This window comes from Equus caballus, chromosome 8 (genome assembly GCF_041296265.1).
Source record: "Equus caballus isolate H_3958 breed thoroughbred chromosome 8, TB-T2T, whole genome shotgun sequence".
NCBI lineage: Eukaryota > Metazoa > Chordata > Mammalia > Perissodactyla > Equidae > Equus > Equus caballus.
In genome coordinates, this window is record NC_091691.1 from 40,208,773 (window position 1) to 40,227,435 (window position 18,663).

Genomic DNA, 18,663 nt, shown 5'->3' on the forward strand with positions numbered 1-18,663 from the left:
CGCCACGCTGCCCTCTTTGTACACATCCTACTTCCTGTGCCTGAAGAGCCTTCTCCCCAGCCTTCAGCTGGTTGAGTCCTATCTGCTTGGGGATTGGGCCGCTGGTTACATTGTCTGGAAAGCCTGCCCTGATACCCTTTCTCTTCTCTTCCAGTCTGGCTCCCCAGTTTATGTTCTCTGTGCTCCCTGTAAACCCTGGGCCTGTTGCAGCCCTCCGTTTATTCCCCGGGATGGTGACGCTGCTACTCTGTTGCCTCCCCCACCCCACACTGGACTGCAGCCTCCCCAGAGCCCACGGGCGGCTCATCTTCATGCCCTCAGTGCCCAGCACACGCCCTATAAATGTTCATGGGAGGAGGGAAGGCAGCAGTGGGTAAACTTTCTTTTCCAAAACTGGGAAACAAAATAATTGACTCTGGTTAAACCTTATCACACAAGACAGTTTCTTACAATAAGAAATAGAAACGGAAGCATTGAAGAAGCACAGAGAAATGCTAATCAGGGTCAGGTTCTGCCCTGTCAGTTGCTTCTATTTTCACTTTGTCAGATTTTATCTCTTCTAAAGAAAAAATCCCCGAGAGGTGAAAGAGAAAGGAAATACTTTTGTTTTTCAAACTGTAAAGCTAGAGTTTCCATGACCTCATTGTGAGGCAATCCCTCTTCTTGGAGATAGTGTGTCTCCTGTGAAAGTGCAGCTTCTAATTTAGGGCTCAGTAACTCAGGACAATTCAGAGGATATCGGAGAATGTAATTTTAAAGACTGGAAAATGATGGCGATGAGGAATGTACATGGAAGTTGAGGTCATTGGGGCTGGAGCATAGCAAGGCAAACGAGAAGAGATACGCAGCTGGTGGGCACACACACACTCTTCTTGGGTGGCTGGGGTGACTGGAGTATCTACTGGTTCTCTACTGGGGTGTTCCACCCCCAGATGGCACTGCCAGATCCAGTCAGGCCAGCAGCAGCAGCATAGATTACAAAACACTATAGTGCTCTCTCTCTATAATTGCGGGAACCCTAATATTGGTTAATTTTCCTTTCTGATTTTAGTTTGATCTTCTGTCCTTGAAATTCTCTAGGGTTATGAACTTAATTGGCAATTACTAAGATAAGAAACCAATTTTCCTATTATAAGAAATAGCCAAGTCCCTTTCGTTTTGAAGACATACCTACAAAACTTGAAAAAAATTCCAGGCATCTGGGAAATCCAGCTTCATAAAAAAGTGTTTAATTAGAAAGGAAGGAGAGCTCCATTTGTAGAACAGACCAATTTGATTATATTTTAACTATTAAATAGATTAATTCCAGGGTGGTCATTCTTTATTATATGCATTTAATTGACATTAATTATATTAAGAATTTAATTTTAGCTTCCTTCACAAATTGGCCAGTGCCCATTCACCCTTGGTAGACTAATAAGATTTCTACCCAGCCATGCTTTTTATTAATCCTCATTACTACTCTTGGAGGAAAATCATGAGTAGGGCCAGATGGAATTCCTTCCCCTACTGAGTTCAACAACCACAGCTTCTGGAACTGTTTCAAAAGAATATGAGCCTTGTTATGAATTATTGGGTCCTCAGACCCAAATTCAAACAACGGAGCAGACTAGACCTTCCTACCAATTCTGATTGCATCATTGGCATCACAAGGTAATAAAGGACTAGTGCTAAATTTTAAAATTTCCTGATGAGCTTTCTCTTGACCCTCTCTCTCTAACTCGGTCTCCCACAATCTTTTCTGTCTATATTTGAGGCCCTTTGTGTCTTTAGTTAACATAGTCCTCATGCAGTATAACAAAGGTTCCAGGCTCAACAAAACCAATTGCTAAATCCATTCCGGCCGCTGCACAAAGAGGACCATGTCTAAACAGAAAGGGCTGCTGTGCAATGGGCTCTGGAAGCTTCTCATCAGGTGTGAAGTCAATTCTTAGCCTGAGTGGCTGTGTGATGACAGCAGGCTTGGCCTCCTCTTGGCTAGAGCACAGACAGGTAACAGTGAGGTCGCTGGCTCCTCCCAGCACCTCATCGTCTCTGCTCTGTTTCAGGAGCGCAGAGGTTAGGCCCCTAAGGAATGTGGTCAGTAGCATCACACCAAGTTCTGGGTTTGTTGTTTTCCTCTTTATATGCTCGTAATGATTCTGTTTTCTTTTGTCTCTCACCTGCTGATCGATGATGATTTCTCTCTGTTGTTACTACAAACACTATGCGCAGGAGTGGACATAGGAGGTAAAAATAGAGCCCAGGCCTTTCCTGATGAATCAGTAGCTTTTGTGTCTTACAGAAATGTCGCTTAGTCAAGTGACCCTGAGTTGAGGCTATAATTTGGGCGGGGACAGAGAGATTGTAATATCTAGCTGCCCAGTTTGAAGTGGTGCCAGTGAGCTTGTTTTGTAGTTTGTTTTCTTTTAAGGAAAGAGTCCTTGAGAGAGGCTATTAAATATTTCTACTGACTTTCAGTACAATATTGCAATTCGAAAAGCTTAAAGTAAAAAAGTTTATTTGATATGAGAGCCTCTGCTTGTGTCTACTTAAAAATAAATTCCTTTAAAAATGTTTTTTAGACATTCCTATTTTACCTAACGCAAAGTGACAGTAAGAACAAGTATTGTTTTCAGTGAGACCAAACTGAGATCAACTGTATTTTTTCCTTCTTTGTCCTCTGTCTGTATTTGTGACTCATGGGGATAATGCAGTCTTATGATTTACTCTATGGCATACGATAAAGTTTCAGCTTATTCTACAAATGCAGACCACAGCTGGAAAAGCATAATGTATAAAACCTCATGTAGTATGTGGTTTGGCCTAAGACTGCTTTTTAAAAATTATTCTTAATAAAATAGATATTTTCTAAATTAAATGAAAGGCTAGTATTTGGGGAAATGGAATTGAATTAGTCGAGGCGTCTTACTTTTGTTGCTGTTTTTGAGTTCTCGTGGTCTTCCCAGAGGCCTGGCTACTGCATATTTCTGACTCTTGAGTAGAGTTTCATCTTGAAATGTTTTACCCCAAGCATACCGATTTTTGTCTTATGAAATACGGTCTCTGTCCATAAAAGACAGAGAGGATGCTGAAATTCTGACAGAAGCCTAATTGTAAAGCTGACACACAGAGCTACACTCCCTTTTCCTGGTTAAGATTTGGTCCACTTCTGGTCTACATTAGCGAACATGTGCTTGTCTTCAGTATCACATCAATAGCTTTAAAATATATGATACAATCCATTCTCTGCTTGCAATGATTTCATCTTTTTTCTTATCTCAAATAAGACCATTTTCATGAAGGAACAAGGTAACAGGTAATTAGGAAGAAATGACTGTTTAAAACGTCGTTATAGGATGGAATATATAATTTCTTTTTGGCCATGTGACTCTGAAGCTGTAATTACTTTCCTTATTTCTTTAATGAAATCCACTTCTTTCTATTAAACGTGATCTTCAGACTTTATTACGAGTTCTCCCAAAAAGGTGCCATACATCCAAGCAACTTTTATAGAGAACTCTAATGATGTGGAATTATCATAGTGAGATTAAACCTATCTTTGGATAACTGAGGCCATTTAGTGGTGCTAAAATATGGTAGGAGAAGGTATATTATAGGGAAATTAAGGCTGAATACCGTTCTGTATTGGGTATCGTAATCAAGATAAGTTTAAATACTAAGATCTGAAGAACCCATGCTGTCTAGGAAAGAGACAATATTGTCAAAACTTTGAAATCCCTAAGCAGGATACAGTGGACAGTTGTCTCTCTCATGCTAATTCACCACTGTCATGAGCGACTTTCCAGGACTAGCGATCAACTGTCCCCTCCAAGGTCTGTAATTATGTAGACTGAGCTAAGGGTGAAGTAATAAAATCCAATGCTTCAGGGCCGGTGTAAACTAACCTACAGAGAGGGCAAGAATCTCCTCCCTTCCTTCTGTAGGTCTGTTTCCCAGAGATGCTCGTCAGCAATAGGATGAATGAAGCCCAGGGGCTGGGAAGCCTAATGCGCCAGTTGAGGTTCCCAGGTAGACTCTCCTTCTGATTGGACAGATGAATTCGGTCCGAGGGCAGGGAGGGCAGGAGTTTGTGGAAGCGGACCGAAAGAAAGTAATTCTTCAGAGAATTATAAAGGGATACAGAGACAGCATAGGCCTACTAAGGCAATCGCTGAGTCAGAGGCATTTTGGGGAGCATGATCTGAGAGTGAAATTGATAGTGGCTTGTTACCAAAGAGTGACGATGGGATCTTTCAGGATAGAAATGTCATTGGGGTAGCTATTATAGACTAGAAAGTACTGGGAGAGGAGAAGCAGTGATCTGGCAAAAGGACTAGTAGGAAATGAAGTGTTTGAAGGTGGGAAGAGGCAGAAAAAAGAGAAATGGGAAAAGGCATACCTGGGCTCACGATGGTGAAAACAACTGATTTTAGGATGAGGAAATGAAAGAGTCAGAATTATCAAAACCAAATGCAGCATTTGCCAGCTTTTATGCAGATGTTGTTTCTAAGAAGATGAATAAAACATCCTTTAAAGTTCACGTGGTGATGTACCAAGTCCTGGAAAATGTTTGAGAAGACAAGGTCAGAAGAAGGCTCCCTTTTATAAGCATGTGTGATTATAAAATAGCGTTTACAGAGATAACTTTCTGTAGGTTTAGTTGCACAGAAATTTTATTATTATGTATTTTTTGAGGTGGAGGAGGAGGGTGTTTGTTTTATATTGATTGTTGTCTTTTGTAGGTTTTAGAGTTAATTATTAGTCCTAATAAATTTCATAGGTAGAAAAAAGTAAGTGAAAGATTCTTGTTAAGTAGAAAGCTTGAGGATGAGACCATATAACAAGAAAAATATGTACATAAAAATAGCAGAATACATGCTGGACAGCAAACAGCCATTGGTGGTTGTTGACATAGATCATGGCTTCTGGAGTTGCTCTAAAGAATGACCTGAAAAATAATATGATGAAGAGATCAGAGCAGAATTTAATGCAATTTGACTCGTGCATAGTTGTGCATAGGTAGGACAACTATGTACTTTATTTTAAAAAATGGGACACTTTTGAAAGTGAAAGGAAGTGCTATTAACAATCATGCCTGAACAGCAGGTAAAAACAGATTTTTCTGAACAAACCAGGGCATACGGTCATCCTGACCCCAAATCCAAAAACTATAAAATATATTCCATGTTTTCTAAAATGAACATCATCCTGGACAACATTGAGCGATTGCTTTGTATTAGCAATAAATGTCAAAAATATCGGTTAAATTAGTATGTGTCTCAACTGTTACAGTTCATATATTGATCACAAAAGAATTAGGGCATTTTTGTCATAAGTCACTGTGAATTTATTTCACTTTCAGCCTTACCAATATCGAACTAATCAACTCTGTTAACTTTGAAAGAAACAAATCGGTGGTGCAGGGCAGGATTTCTGGCCCAGACTGCCTGGGCTGGAATGCCCGCTCTCCTACCGACTGTGGGACTCTGGGCAGGTAAGTTAGCCTCCCAGCGACTTGATTTCCTCACTGGGAACCGTCATAGTGTATCTCATGCCTTACTGTGAGGCTTAAAGACATCAGGATGAGTAAGGACCTTAGAACAATGACTGCACATAGTGAGCTCTGTGTCGGAATTAACTGTTCTTCCTGTGCATCCTTCAGAAGCACCGTCAGTTTTTGCTCAGTCCTTTGAATCATCATTTCCTGCCCTCCTTGCCTTCCCCGCTCCCTGCTCCACCTCTGCCACCTTAAAGTGGTGAAAAACTAAGATGAGTAATGAAAATAATTCTCACAGAAAGACCTAGCATAATATATCCTTTCTGACTCTTTGCAGAGAGTATGGCCTGTTTAATAGTTATCACAAATGGGAAATAGCAGTACTTTTTGGAGACATGGAAACTGATTAGTAGAATAAGCTATTCTTTTCTTTTTTTTTTTTTTTGAGGAAGATCAGTCCTGAGCTAACTACTGCCAATCCTCCTCTTTTTGCTGAGGAAGACTGGCCCTGAGCTAACATCCACGCCATCTTCCTCTACTTTATACGTGGGATGCTACCACAGCATGGCTTTTTGCCAAGCGGTGCCATGTCCGCACCCGGGATCTGAAACGGCGAACCCTGGACTGCCAAGAAGCGGAATATGTGAACTTAACTGCTGTGCCACAGGGCCAGCCCCTAGAATAAGCTATTCTTGAACGTGGTGAGGTTTAGGAGACAGGAGAAGCCCTATTACGTATTTTGTAGAGATGTGTAGTGGAGAATAGGGGCAGAGCAGGACTGAAAGATAGGAAGGGAAACAGATGAAGTGAAATCTAAGGAGGTAAAATGTCTCTAGAGAGATGCAGAATTAAGCAATGACAAAGGTATATAGAATTTTCCAAAATTTTGTGATCTCTTTCTCTCTTTATGTCCTTCCCTCTATCATTCCAAAGTTAATGAGAACTGTGACACTAGAGACACAGGAACAGACATGATATCCAATGTTTTTGGCAACTTAAGTAAACTCTTTAACAACTGGTGTCAAGGATCTTTCCAGAGTCGAGTAGACTAGAGCGTTGGACGCAGAGCTGTTCACCTACATGAGCAGGACTGGATGTCAGGCTGTCACACTGGACCGCCCCAGTAGAGAACTAATGAGCTCTGCCCCTCAGATTACCTGTCAGGTCAAGAGGCTTTGAGGATGCTTCCCGGGACCCGGCCTCAGCAGGTCAATGAGCGAGCTGTAGATTTTTCACTTTGGGGACCATTTTCCAAGTGTCCTTGAGTCCTCTCTTTGTGCTGTGTTAGAGAGCTGTTTCCCAGGTTAATTACGGAAGGGGTTGAGCAAAAACTGAAGGTAGTGAACTCTTCTTTATACATGTCACTGCATGGAATTGTAGGTTTGCTAGAAATAGTATTTAGAAGATTCAAAGTAAGGACTTCCTGTGGCAAACATACTATAATTACATCAGATGAGAAATGGGGAGAAGCGGCTTAATATCCATAGAGCACAAATAAGATTGCTCTTTTCTTCATTGGTTTAGGGCTTAGATTCTCCTCTAGGGTCTGTTGCTGGCTTGCCTTTTAATATTGCACCAGAAAGCAGGCAGGGAAATGCAAATTACCCAATTTTCCTCCGAGTTGGTTGGTCTGGTTAAAGATTTGTAGGCAGCCAGACCGAAAATGAGATTTTATGGTATTTGTGAATTTTTTTTCACTCCGTATCTGTCCACCTAATATTTTAGATAAATGAGTGTTGTGGTTTTTAATCAGAGAAGATCAAAGGCAAAACAGGAAATAATGATTTATTTATTGTGTGTAAGAGTCAGGCAAAGAGATTTGTTCTAAAATAACAGGGAACTTGTGCTTTACTAAATGGGTTCTTATTAATGAGACTTTTTATCATCCTCATTTCACACAATAAAATACTAGTTAAAGTCAGTTCCGATTTGTTGCTTAGGAAGCATGGAACGGGCTTTTCCTTTCAAATGTGTACTCTTTTCTTCTCATCTTTGCTTCACCACTGGTGCCTGACATATAATTTGGAAGGAGGCAAATTCAGACATGCTGGCAGATGGGGATTTAGTTCTCAGTCTAATCCTTTTAGACATAGTTACTCAAGTATCAGGAAGTTTTATTAAAGTGTTGGTTGGCAAATTTGGAATAAATCAGATTTTTCAAAAAGAAAAGCTTAGAAATGAATAAGAAAATTCTAGTTTGCATTTAGAATATCCTAATAGTGATCAATAAAAGCCCTAGTTTGGGTGTAGTCTTTATTGTTTTATCCCTTTTCTGTACTGTATATAAAGTTGCAGTCAATGATGATCTTCAGGTCTGTGATTCTCTAATTTATTATTGAAATGTTACTAATGTTTATCCAGTTATCCTGCTTAAAGAATGGTTGGTTAATTAAACAATATATACTTAGAACTTGAGCTCTGCACCTAACAAGTTTAAGAGTTCTAAATAAGCCCGAGATGCTTATGGAACTCCAGTCTTAAATGAGTGAAGGGACTGAAATATACACGTCACTTATGACAGGAAATAAATATGGAAATGACTGGAGCAAGAGCAAAGTAAAAAGTAGCTAAAATCTGAGTACTTTTATAGATTCCTATCTGACTTTGAAAAAGAAAATTAAACATATAACAGAGAAACTCAGCTGTCACATCGGCTGCAGAGTTCCCCCGCTGAAAAATAACCTGACTTCACCTCTCCCCCGGGGTTGCTGCTTCCCACCCGCTTAGAGGCATGGCGTCCTGCAGTCAAAATTTTGGTCACAGGTGTTTGATTCTTTTCTCAAAAGTGGATTCTTTAAGATTGTAATCAGAAGCTTGTTTGGTTCAACAAGAAGGCCATTGCTAATTGTTGGCTCTTTTCTAGGAGACAGACATCAAAATATAATGAGGAATGTTAGAGATTTAAGAGGAACTTGTGATCAAAAGATTTGCAGTAGGAGTTTGCACAAAGAATTCACTATGCTGGGGCCAGCCCTGTGGCCGAGTGGTTAAGTTTGCACACTGTACTTTGGTGGCCCAGGGTTCGCCGGTTCAGATCCTGGGTGCAGACCTACATACTGCTCGTCAAGCCCTGCTGTGGTGGCATCCCACAGAGAGGAACTAGAATGACCTACAACTAGGATATACACTATGTACTGGGGCTTTGGGGAGAAAAGAAAAAAGGAGGAAGATTGGCAACAGAAGTTGGCTCAGGGTCAATCTTCCTCACCAAAAACTATTGAAAAAAAAAAAAGAATTCATTATGCTAAAAAAGGATGTGCATCTTCTCTGGAATGGAGTTATATCTTAACTATTCTAAACAAACAAATAGAACTTCCTCTTTTGGAGAACTCCAGTGAATAGATAAGTTGCCCCCCACCCTGGCCCCTTTTCAAGCATTGGGCAACTTTAAAAGTTTGATGACAGTAAATTTGCAAATATGATTGTTTTCATTTTCCAAGTAAAATATTTTTTATCGTTTTTTATGTAGTAGCCCCCCCATCATCCGCAGCTTCACTTTCTGTGCTTTCGGTTACCCGCAGGCAACCCAGGTTTGAAAATATTAAATGGAAAGTTCCAGAAATAACAAGTTTTAAATTGTGCGCCATTCTGAGTGGCATGATGAAATCTCTTGTCGTCCCACTCCATCCTCCTTGCGACACGACTCTTCCTTCTGCCCAGCGGATCCATGCTGTACACACCACCGGCCCGTTAGTCAGATCTGCCTCGGTTATCAGGTTAGTTGTCCAGGTATTGCAGTGCTTGTGTTCAGGTCACCCTTATTTTACTTAATAATGGCCCCAAAGCACCGTTAATCTCTTTCTGTGCCTAATTTATAAATTAAACTTTATCATAGGTATGTATGTATAGGAAAAAAGCATAGTATATAAACAGTGTTTGGTACTCTGCGGTTTCAAGCATCCACTGGGGGTCTGGGAGCGTATGCTGTACTGTGATTGAAAGCAACAGTGGGGTAACTCACAGGGAGACAGCCGTCAGGGCCGAAACCCTCTTATCCTAAAAATAAGACTCATCCCCACCCCACCAAGAAATTCTTAGGTCCAGGTAAGAAAAGAACTCAGAGTTACACGAGTACAAGGTAAAATTATATAGTATAATGAACATGCAGTCAAATATTGGAGTTAAATGCACAACTTCTATAAAATTGTTTTAGAAAAGAGTTTTTAAAACTAGTTAAAAAGCCTATTTCCTACTGACATTTCTATTGTTTTTACAACACATTCAAAACACTTTCTAAAGTCACTTTCAGTTCCCTAGCCCTGTGAAAGATTGCTATCTAGAAAAAGGGATTACTTTGAGAAACGATAATTAGAGTCAACGTCAAATTTATTATTATGCAAAGCTTATCTCAATTTACTTTAAGCTACTGCAATAGAACTTTCGCTTTAAAACCTCTCTCGCCATGCTATTTACATCCTAATCTATAATGCCCATGAGGAGATCTGTTACAGTCAGTCTGGGTGGGTGACTCAGTCTCTTCAAAAGGATGCAACACGAAGGTGAACCTCGTCCTTCCCTGGATGCATTTCACATGGCTGATTTTACCTGGGTGTAAGTCCGAATACAAACATGCAAGTACTATGTATCCATGTTAGGAGTCCTTAGAGTATAGGATAATGAGTTCATGAGATTATATTTATGTCTCTGTCTGCAACAGACTTTTTCCCCCCTAAACTAAATTGCAGACTTTAAAGTGCATGTAGACATACACAAAAGAGTGCATACACTGTATGATTTCATTCATATACGATTTTGATTCCTGTCAAAAATAGGCAAAACTAATCTATGGTATCAGAGGTCAGGATAGTGGTGCCCCTAGGGTTAGGAGTGGGGGCGGTTAGAGTGTGGAAGGGACATGGGGTCACAGCCAAGTTATATTATCTCATTAAGGCTTAGCTTCCACGTCTGTAGAAGGGTGTATGATAACGTCTGTAGAGTTCTCGGCACACTCTGTGATGTATAGTAAGAGTTTCATAGGCAATAAGTACTAGCAGTAACCAAGGTGTACCGGCGGTCCCGCAGGTTCCTCAAATTCAAGAGGTCCATTCTGACTTTGTCATCTTCCCTCACCATTATCTACGCATTTACTGGTAACATGGGAATCCTTTTCCTTCTTGCCCCCATCAGTCGCTTGACCAAGTCCATTGATTAGCTTTCCATTGTGTATTGGTTTCTTGCATCCTCATGGCAGGACTCAAGCCATCAGCCTTTCTCACTTGTCTTACTTCACACACCATCCAAGTGCTCACTCTGCCTCCAAAAATCTCCTTATAATGTGGACAGAGTGAATTTTCTAAAATGGAGTTCAATCTTGCTGCATGTACATCCTGCTTGAAATTCTACAATGGTTTCCCATTCCCTTAGGATAAACTCTAATTGCTTAGTATTTAGACTATCATATAAGGCCTTACCTGGCTTGATTTGCCTCTACTTCCCTCTCTGGTTTCACCTTTTGCTATTCTTCCTTTATAATCTGTACTGCAAAAGGGTTTAGTTTCATGCAATTTCTCTTCAACATGCTACACCATCCTCTTTCAATTCACACATGTTATCTCTTCTGTTAGAAAGAGTCCTCTTCTCTGTGCCCCTCCCTGCCTTCCCTGATGTTTTCGGCTGAACTGTGTCTCCCCAAAATTCGTATGTTGAAGTCCTAACACCCAGTACATCACCACAGGCCTGTGTTTGGAGATAAGGCCTTTACAGAGGTAATTGAGTTAAAATGAGGGTCATTAGGGTAGGCCCTAATCCAGTCTGACTGATCTTAGAAGAAGAAGAAGTTAGGACACAGATACACACAGAGGGAAGACCATGTGAGGACAGTGAGAAGACGGCCATCTTCAAGCCACGGAGAGAGGCCTCAGAATGAAACCAACCCTGCTGACACCTTGATCTTGGACTTCTGGCCTCCAGAACTGTGAGAAAATAAATTTCTGTGTTGAAGCGACCCAGCCTGTGGTCCATTGTTACGACAGCCGGAGCAAACGAAGATGTCCCCAGTGAATTCACTCCCGTTCAGTTGTGCAATTTCTTGTCTGTCACCACAGAGGTGTGCCCCTTCACCTCTTGTCTCCTCCCCTCCCCCCACCCGCCTTCCCCAGGTAACCACTGAACTGTTTTCTTTGTCCATGTGCTTGTTTATATTCCACATACGAGTGAAATCATCTGGTGTTTGTCTTTCTCAATCTGGCTTATTTCACTTAACATAATTCCCTCCAGGTCCTTCCGTGTTATTGCAAATGGGATGATTTTTTCTTTTTTTTATGGCTGAGCAGTATTCCATTGTGTATATATATATACCACATCTTGTTTATCCAGTCATCAGTTGATGGGCACTTGGATAGTTTCCATGTCTTGGCTATTGTGAATAGTGCTGCAATGAACATAGGGGTGCATATGTTACTTTGGATATGGTAGTTCTATTTTTAGCTTTTTGAGGAATCTCCGTACTGTTTTCCATAGTGGCTGCACCAGTTTGCATTCCCACCAGCAGGTATGAGGGTTCCCTTTTCTCCACACTCTCTCCAACATTTATTTTTAGTCTTAGTGATTATAGCCAATTTAACAGGGGTAAGGTGGTATCTTAGTGTGGTTTTGATTTGCATTTCCCTGATGATTAGTGATGTTGAACATCTTTTCATGTGTTTATTGGCCATCTGTATATCTTCTTTGGAAAAATGTCTGTTCATATCCTCTGCCCAGTTTAAAATTTTTTTATTTATTTATTTTTAGGAAGATTAGCCCTGAGCTAACATCTGCTGCCAATCCTCCTCTTTTTGCTGAGGAAAACTGGCCCTGAGCTAACATCCGTGCCCATCTTCCTCTACTTTATATGTGGGACGCCAACCACAGCATGGCTTGCCGAGTGGTGTATAGGTCCCCACCTGGGATCCAGACCCGCAAACCCCAGGCCGCCAAAGCAGAATGTGCAAACTTAAGTGCTGCGCCACCGGGCCAGCCCCTCCTCTGCCCATTTTTGATTGGGCTGTTTGTTTGTTTGTTGTTCAGTTGTGTGAGCTCCTTATATTTTATGGAGATTAATCCCTTATCAGATATATGATTTGCAAATATATTCTCCCAATTGGTGGGTTGTCTTTTTATTTTGATCCTAGTTTCTTTTGCCTTGCAGAAGCTCTTTAGTCTGATGAACTCCCACTTGTTTATTTTTTCTTTTGTTTCCCTGGCCTGAGAAGACATGGTATTTGAAAAGATCCTTTTAAGTTCGATGTCAAAGAGTGTACTACCTATATTATCTTCCAGGAGTTTTATGGTTTCAGGACTTACCTTCAAGTCTTTGATCCATTTTGAGTTTATTTTTGTGTGTGGTATGAGATAATGGTCTACTTTCATTCTTTTGCATGTGGCTGTCCAGTTTTCCCAACACCATTTATTGAAGAGAATTGCCTTTCTCCATTGTATGTTCTTGGCTCCTTTGTTGAAGATTAGCTGTCTGTATATGTGTGGTTTTATTTCTGGGCTTTCAGTTCTGTTCCATCGATCTGTGTGCCTGTTTTTGTACGAGTACCACGCTGTTTTGATCACTATGGCTTTGTAGTACATTTTGAAGCCAGGGATTGTGATGCTTCCAGCTTTGTTCTTTTTTCTCAGGATTGCTTTAGCAATTCGGGGTCTTTGGTTGCCTCATGAATTTTAGGATTCTTTGCTCTATTTCCATGAAGAATGTCGTTGGGATTCTGAGTGGGATGGCACTGAATCTGTAGATTGTTTTGGGTAGTATGGACATTTTAACTATGTTTATTCTTCCTATCCACATACATAGACTCTCTTCCCATCATTATCTATTTCTTTGAATAATGTTTTATAGTTTTCATTGTATAAGTCCTTTACCTCCTTAGTTAATTTATTCCTAAGTACTTTATTCTTTTTGTTGCGATTGTAAATGGAATTGTATTCTTGAGTTCTCTTTCTGTAAGTTCGTTATTAGAGTACAGAAATGTGACTGATTTTTGTAAGTTCATTTTGTACCCTGCAACTTTACTGCAGTTGTTAATTATTTCTAATAGTTTTCCGATGGATTCTTTAGGGTTTTCTATATGTAAGATCATGTCGTCTGCAAACAGTGAGAGTTTCACTTCTTCCCTCCCTATTTGGATTCCTTTGATCCCTTTCTCTTGCCTAATTGCTCTGGCAAAACTTCCAGTACCATGTTGAATAAAAGTGGTGATAGTGGGCATCCTTGTCTTGTTCCTGTTCTTAGAGGGATGGTGTTCAGTTTTTCCCCATTAAGTATATTGTTGGCTGTGGGTTTGTCATATATGGCCTTTATTATGTTGAGGTGATTTCCTTCTATCCCCATTTTGTTAGGAGTTTTTATCATGAATGGCTGTTGGATCTCATCAAATGCTTTCTCTGCATCTATTGAGATGATCGTGTGGTTTTTATTCCTCATTTTGTTGATGTGCTGTACCACATTGATTGATTTGTGGATATTGAACCATCCCTGTGTCCCTGGTATGAATCCCACTTGACTATGATGTATGATCTTTCTGATGTATTGCTGTATTTGGGTTGCCAATATTTTGTTGAGGATTTTTGCATCTATGTTCAACAGCGATATTGGCCTGTAGTTTTCCCTTTTTGTGTTGTGCTTGTCAGACTTTGGTATCAGAGTGATATTGGCCTCATAGAATGTGTTAGAAGTGTTCCATCTTCCCTAAGTTTTTGGAATAGCTCGCGAAGGACAGGTGTTAAATCCTCTCTGAAAGTTTGGTAGAATTCCCCAGGGAAGCCATCTGGTCCTGGGGTTTTATTCTTTGGGATGCTTTTGATTACTGTTTCAATCTCTTTACTTCTGATTGATCTATTCACATTCTCTGTTTCTTCTGGAGTCAGCTTTGGGAGGTTGTAAGAGTCTAAGAATTTATCCATGTCCTCTAGATTGTCCGTTTTGTTGGCATATAGTTTTTTGTAGTATTCTCTTATAATCTGTTGTATTTCTGTGGTGTCCATTGATATTTCTCCTCTTTCATCTCTAATTTTATTTATCTGAGCTTTCTCTCTTTTTTCTTTGTAAGTCTAGGTAGGGGGTTGTCAATTTTATTTATCTTCTCAAAGAACCAGCTCTTCGTTTCATTGATCTTTCCTACTGCCTTTTTTGTTTCAATAGCATTTATTTCTGCTCTGATTTTTATTATTTATGTCCTTCTGCTGACTTTGGGCTTTGTTTGTTCTTCTCTTTCTAATTCAATTAGGTTTAATTTGAGATTGCTTATTGGGGATTTTGCTTGTTTGTTAAGGTGAGCTTGTATTACGATGAATTTCCCTCTTAGTATGGCTTTTGTTGCATCCCTTATGAGTTGGTATGGAGTGTTTTCATTTTCATTTGTTTCCAGATATTTTTTGATTTCTCCTTTAATTTCTTCAATGATCCATTGCTTGTTCAATAGCATGTTGTTTAGTCTCCACATCTTTGTCCCTTTCTCAGCTGTTTTCTTGTAAGTAATTTCTAGCTTTATAGCATTGTGATTGGAAAAGATGCTTGTTATTATTTCAATCTTCTTAAATTTATAGAGGCTTGCTTTGTTTCCCAACATATGGTCTGTCCTTGGGAATGTTTCATGAGCACTTGAGAAGAATATGTAATCTACTATTTTTGGATGGAGTGTTCTATATATGTCTGTTAAGTCCAACTGGTCTAGCTTTTCATTTAATTCCACTGTTTCCTTGTTGATTTTCTGTCTGGATGATCTATCCATTGATTTGAGTGGAGTGTTGAGGTCCCCTACTATTGTTGTGTTGTTATTAATATCTTCTTTAGGTTTGTTAATATTTTCTGTGTACTTTGGTGCCTTTGTGTTGGGTTCATAGATATTTATAAGTGTGATTTCTTCTTGATGGAATGTCCCTTTGATCATTATATGCTTCCCCTCTTTGTCTGTCTTTACCTGTCTTATCTTGAAGCCTACTTTGTCTGATATAAGTCTTGCCACACCTGCTTTCTTTTGTTTGCCAGTAGCTTGGAGTATCGTCTTCCATCCCTTCACTCTGAGCCTGTGCTTGTCATTGGAGCTGAGATGTGTTTCCTGCAGGCAGCCAATTATTGGGTCTTGTTCTTTAATCCATCTTGCCACTCTGTGTCTTTTTATTGGAGAATTCAGTCCATTTGTGTTTTTGGTGATTATCGATATATGAGGGCTTAATGCTCCGTTTTATCACTCGTTTTCCGGTTCTCCTGCATTTCCTTAGTTTCTTGTCCTGTGTATTTTGGTCTACCAGTCAATTAATGTAGTTTTTTATTTTGTGTGTCTTTGTTTTCTCCTTATTTATTCTTTGTGTCTCTGTTCTGCTTCTTTGTTTAGTGTAGAAGATCGTCCCTTTTCTGATGGCCTCTTATTTCCTTAGACTAAACTGATCAGTCCCTTTTCTCTTCAGTCCCTTTTCTCTTCCCCTCCTAAGTTGTTTTTCTCACATCTATTCCACTTTGTTTTATGAGTTTGTGGTTAAAATGACAAGATTATCTTTGTTTTTGGTGTTTTCCTTCCCTTTGTCTTTAATCCTATACTTGAGTATTTGCTGTCCTGTCTTGATTCTGTCTACCTATTTATCTCCTTACTCTGTGCTTTGTAACCCCTTTCTCTTTTCTTTTTTTCAGGTATGAGGGCCTTCTTGAGGGTTTCCTGTAGGGAGGTGTCTCATGGCTATGAACTCCCTTAGCTTATGTTTGTGTGGGAAAGCTTTTATTTCTCCCTCATATCTGAAGGATATGTTTGCTGGATAGGGTATTCTTGGCTGAAAGTTTTTGTTCTTCAAATATTTGAATATGTCATTCCAGTCTCTCATAGCCTGTAAGGTTTCTGCAGAGAAATCTGCTGAAAGCCTGATAGGGGTTCCTTTGTGGGTTATTTTCTTCTGCCTTGCTGCCGTTGGTATTCTTTCTCTGTCATCCACTTTAGCCAGTTTCACTACTATATGCCTTGCAGTGGGTCTTTTTACATTGACAAATCTAGGAGATCTAGAAGCCTCTTGCACACAGATTTCCCTCGGTTTGGGAAGTTCTCTGCTATTCTTTCTTTGAGCATGCTTTCTGCTCCATTCTCCTTCTCTCCTCCTTCTTGAATACCTATAATTCTTATGTTGCATTTCCTCATTGAGTCAGCTATTTCTCAGAGACTTTCCTCATTTATCTTTAGTCTTAGTTCTCTCTCCTCCTCTATCTGGAGCATTTCAATATGTCTGTCTTCGATTATGCTGATACGCTCCTCTATGATGTCAGTACAGGCATTCAGGGAATCCATATTTTGTTTTATTTCTTCCATTGCGTCTTTCATCTCTAAAATTTCTGATTGATTCTTCTTTATAGTTTTAATCTCTTTTGTGAAGTAGCTCCTGAACTCATTTAATTGTTTCTCTACATTCTCTTTGAACTCATTGAGTTTTTTGATGATAGTTATTTTGAATTCTTTGTCATTTAGATTACATATTGTGTGTCCTCAGGGCTGATTTCTGGTTACTTTTCATTTTCTCTCTGATCTGGTGATCTAATATAATGTTTGATATTGCTAATGGGAATGCCTCTGTTTTTTCACATCCAGGTGTTATTTGGTTGCACTTACTGCCTATCGCCACTGGAAGACCCCATGTATTCTGAGCCCTCTGCCTTCAGCTGAGGTCCCAGGCACTGGAGCCATGCTGGGCGGTTGGCAGGAGGGGTGCTTTCTCCTGGGTGCTCTTGGGGTTTTCTTGCTCTGCTCTTGCTATCTGCTCTCCTGTTGGCTTTATAAGGTCACACCCCGCCAAAGCTTTTGCTCCAGTAGAGGGCTTCCCTCTAGATTGCAAGGGCCCTCAGGGATCCTTGATATTCCTGCCGACGAGTGTCCCCTTCCCTGTCTCTTCCCTCTCGGAGGCCACCTGCGGTCCCAGCTCAGTCTTTAGGGGAGGGAGTGAAGTTTTCTCTTACCCCATGCGATCTCCTCTGAGGGGGCCTAGAGCCTCTCCGCTCTCCATTGTATGCCTGCGTGGGTCTCTCTGACGTTTTTTGTGTTGTGTTAGTATGTCCTCTGTTGGATTATGAATGTCCCTTTCATTGTGTGCTGGAGGGGAGAAATGACCGGGAGAACTTACTCTGCCTTGATGCTGATGTCACTCCCTCACAGATGTTTTTTTTTTTTTTTAAAGATTTTATTTTTTACTTTTTCTCCCCAAAGACCCCCGGTACATAGTTGTGTATTCTTCGCTGTGGATTCTTCTAGTTGTGGCATGTGGGACGCTGCCTCAGCGTGGTCTGATGAGCAGTGCCATGTCCGCGCCCAGGATTCGAACTAACGAAGCACTGGGCCGCCTGCAGCGGAGCGCGCGAACTTAACCACTCGGCCACGGGGCCAGCCCCTCCCTCACAGATGTTGTAAGAAGCAACAAGAAAAAAACCTCAGACAATTCTTTTGACGTATTACATAAAACTTTTCTAAGTACAGGATCATCATCAAAAGTTTCTTTCAAAAAGTAGACACAACCATAATCCAAGTACACATGCTTTTTAACTCTGGAGTTCATTTTTCCTTTATACTTGGTGTGATTTCATTTTATTAACTGCATTTGTTTGGAATCTATGTTCAGAAATTCAGTTCAACATTTGCTGAACGTGGGCTTTGTGCCAGCGCTGTCCTAGGCTCTGGGCTGCAGAGGTCAGTGTCTTGCCCTCCAGTTCCTAATCTCACAGGGAGACACATATGCAGATAGGTCCTTTAGAACACAGGTGTTAACTGCCCCAGCAAGAAGAGTAGTGAAGGAAGCTGGTAAGTTTTCTTGGAGCTAGAAATGTTTGGATAGGGTTTTGAAAGCTGGAAAAGATTTGGAGTTTTTAAAAGAACGTGAAATAAAACTGGATGTTAACTTTTAAATGCAATGTGTTTGGAGGATTTTCTACGTATAATATCAAGTATGACTAATAAGTGCATGGACTGACCTACTGTACTTATGTATACTACAACATACCTGCATATTTAGACCCATTTTATGTTTATAAAGAATCTGCAAAAAAGTGTAGTTTATTAATATGGTCTATAACAACTTAATCCTTTTATATCCATATTAATAAAATCACAATCTAGGAAAGAAAAGTAAGATTTTTCCGTTTCCTGAGGGGTGGGAGTGCGTGCCGTCTCTGCTCAAGCGTTCCTGGTGACCGTTGCTGCACTGAGTTTTGGTAGCACCTGGTCAGGACACAGAAA

The 18,663-nt window shown here is 40.3% G+C and overlaps 1 protein-coding gene across 6 annotated transcripts in view; it reads left to right on the plus strand.

The window, feature by feature from the left end:
- ARHGAP28 (Rho GTPase activating protein 28) overlaps window positions 1–18,663 on the plus strand; it is a 188,450-nt gene that overhangs the window by 19,098 nt on the left and 150,689 nt on the right. Inside the window, exon 1 of one of the 6 annotated variants that reach the window (XM_070220559.1) lies at window positions 9,006–9,195. The exons of the other annotated variants lie outside the window; for them this stretch is intronic. Within the exon in view, the coding sequence (XP_070076660.1) occupies window positions 9,077–9,195 (119 nt within the window). The 5' untranslated portion in view covers window positions 9,006–9,076. Of the gene's footprint in view, window positions 1–9,005; window positions 9,196–18,663 lie in introns of those variants that run through there. 6 annotated transcript variants of the gene reach the window in all.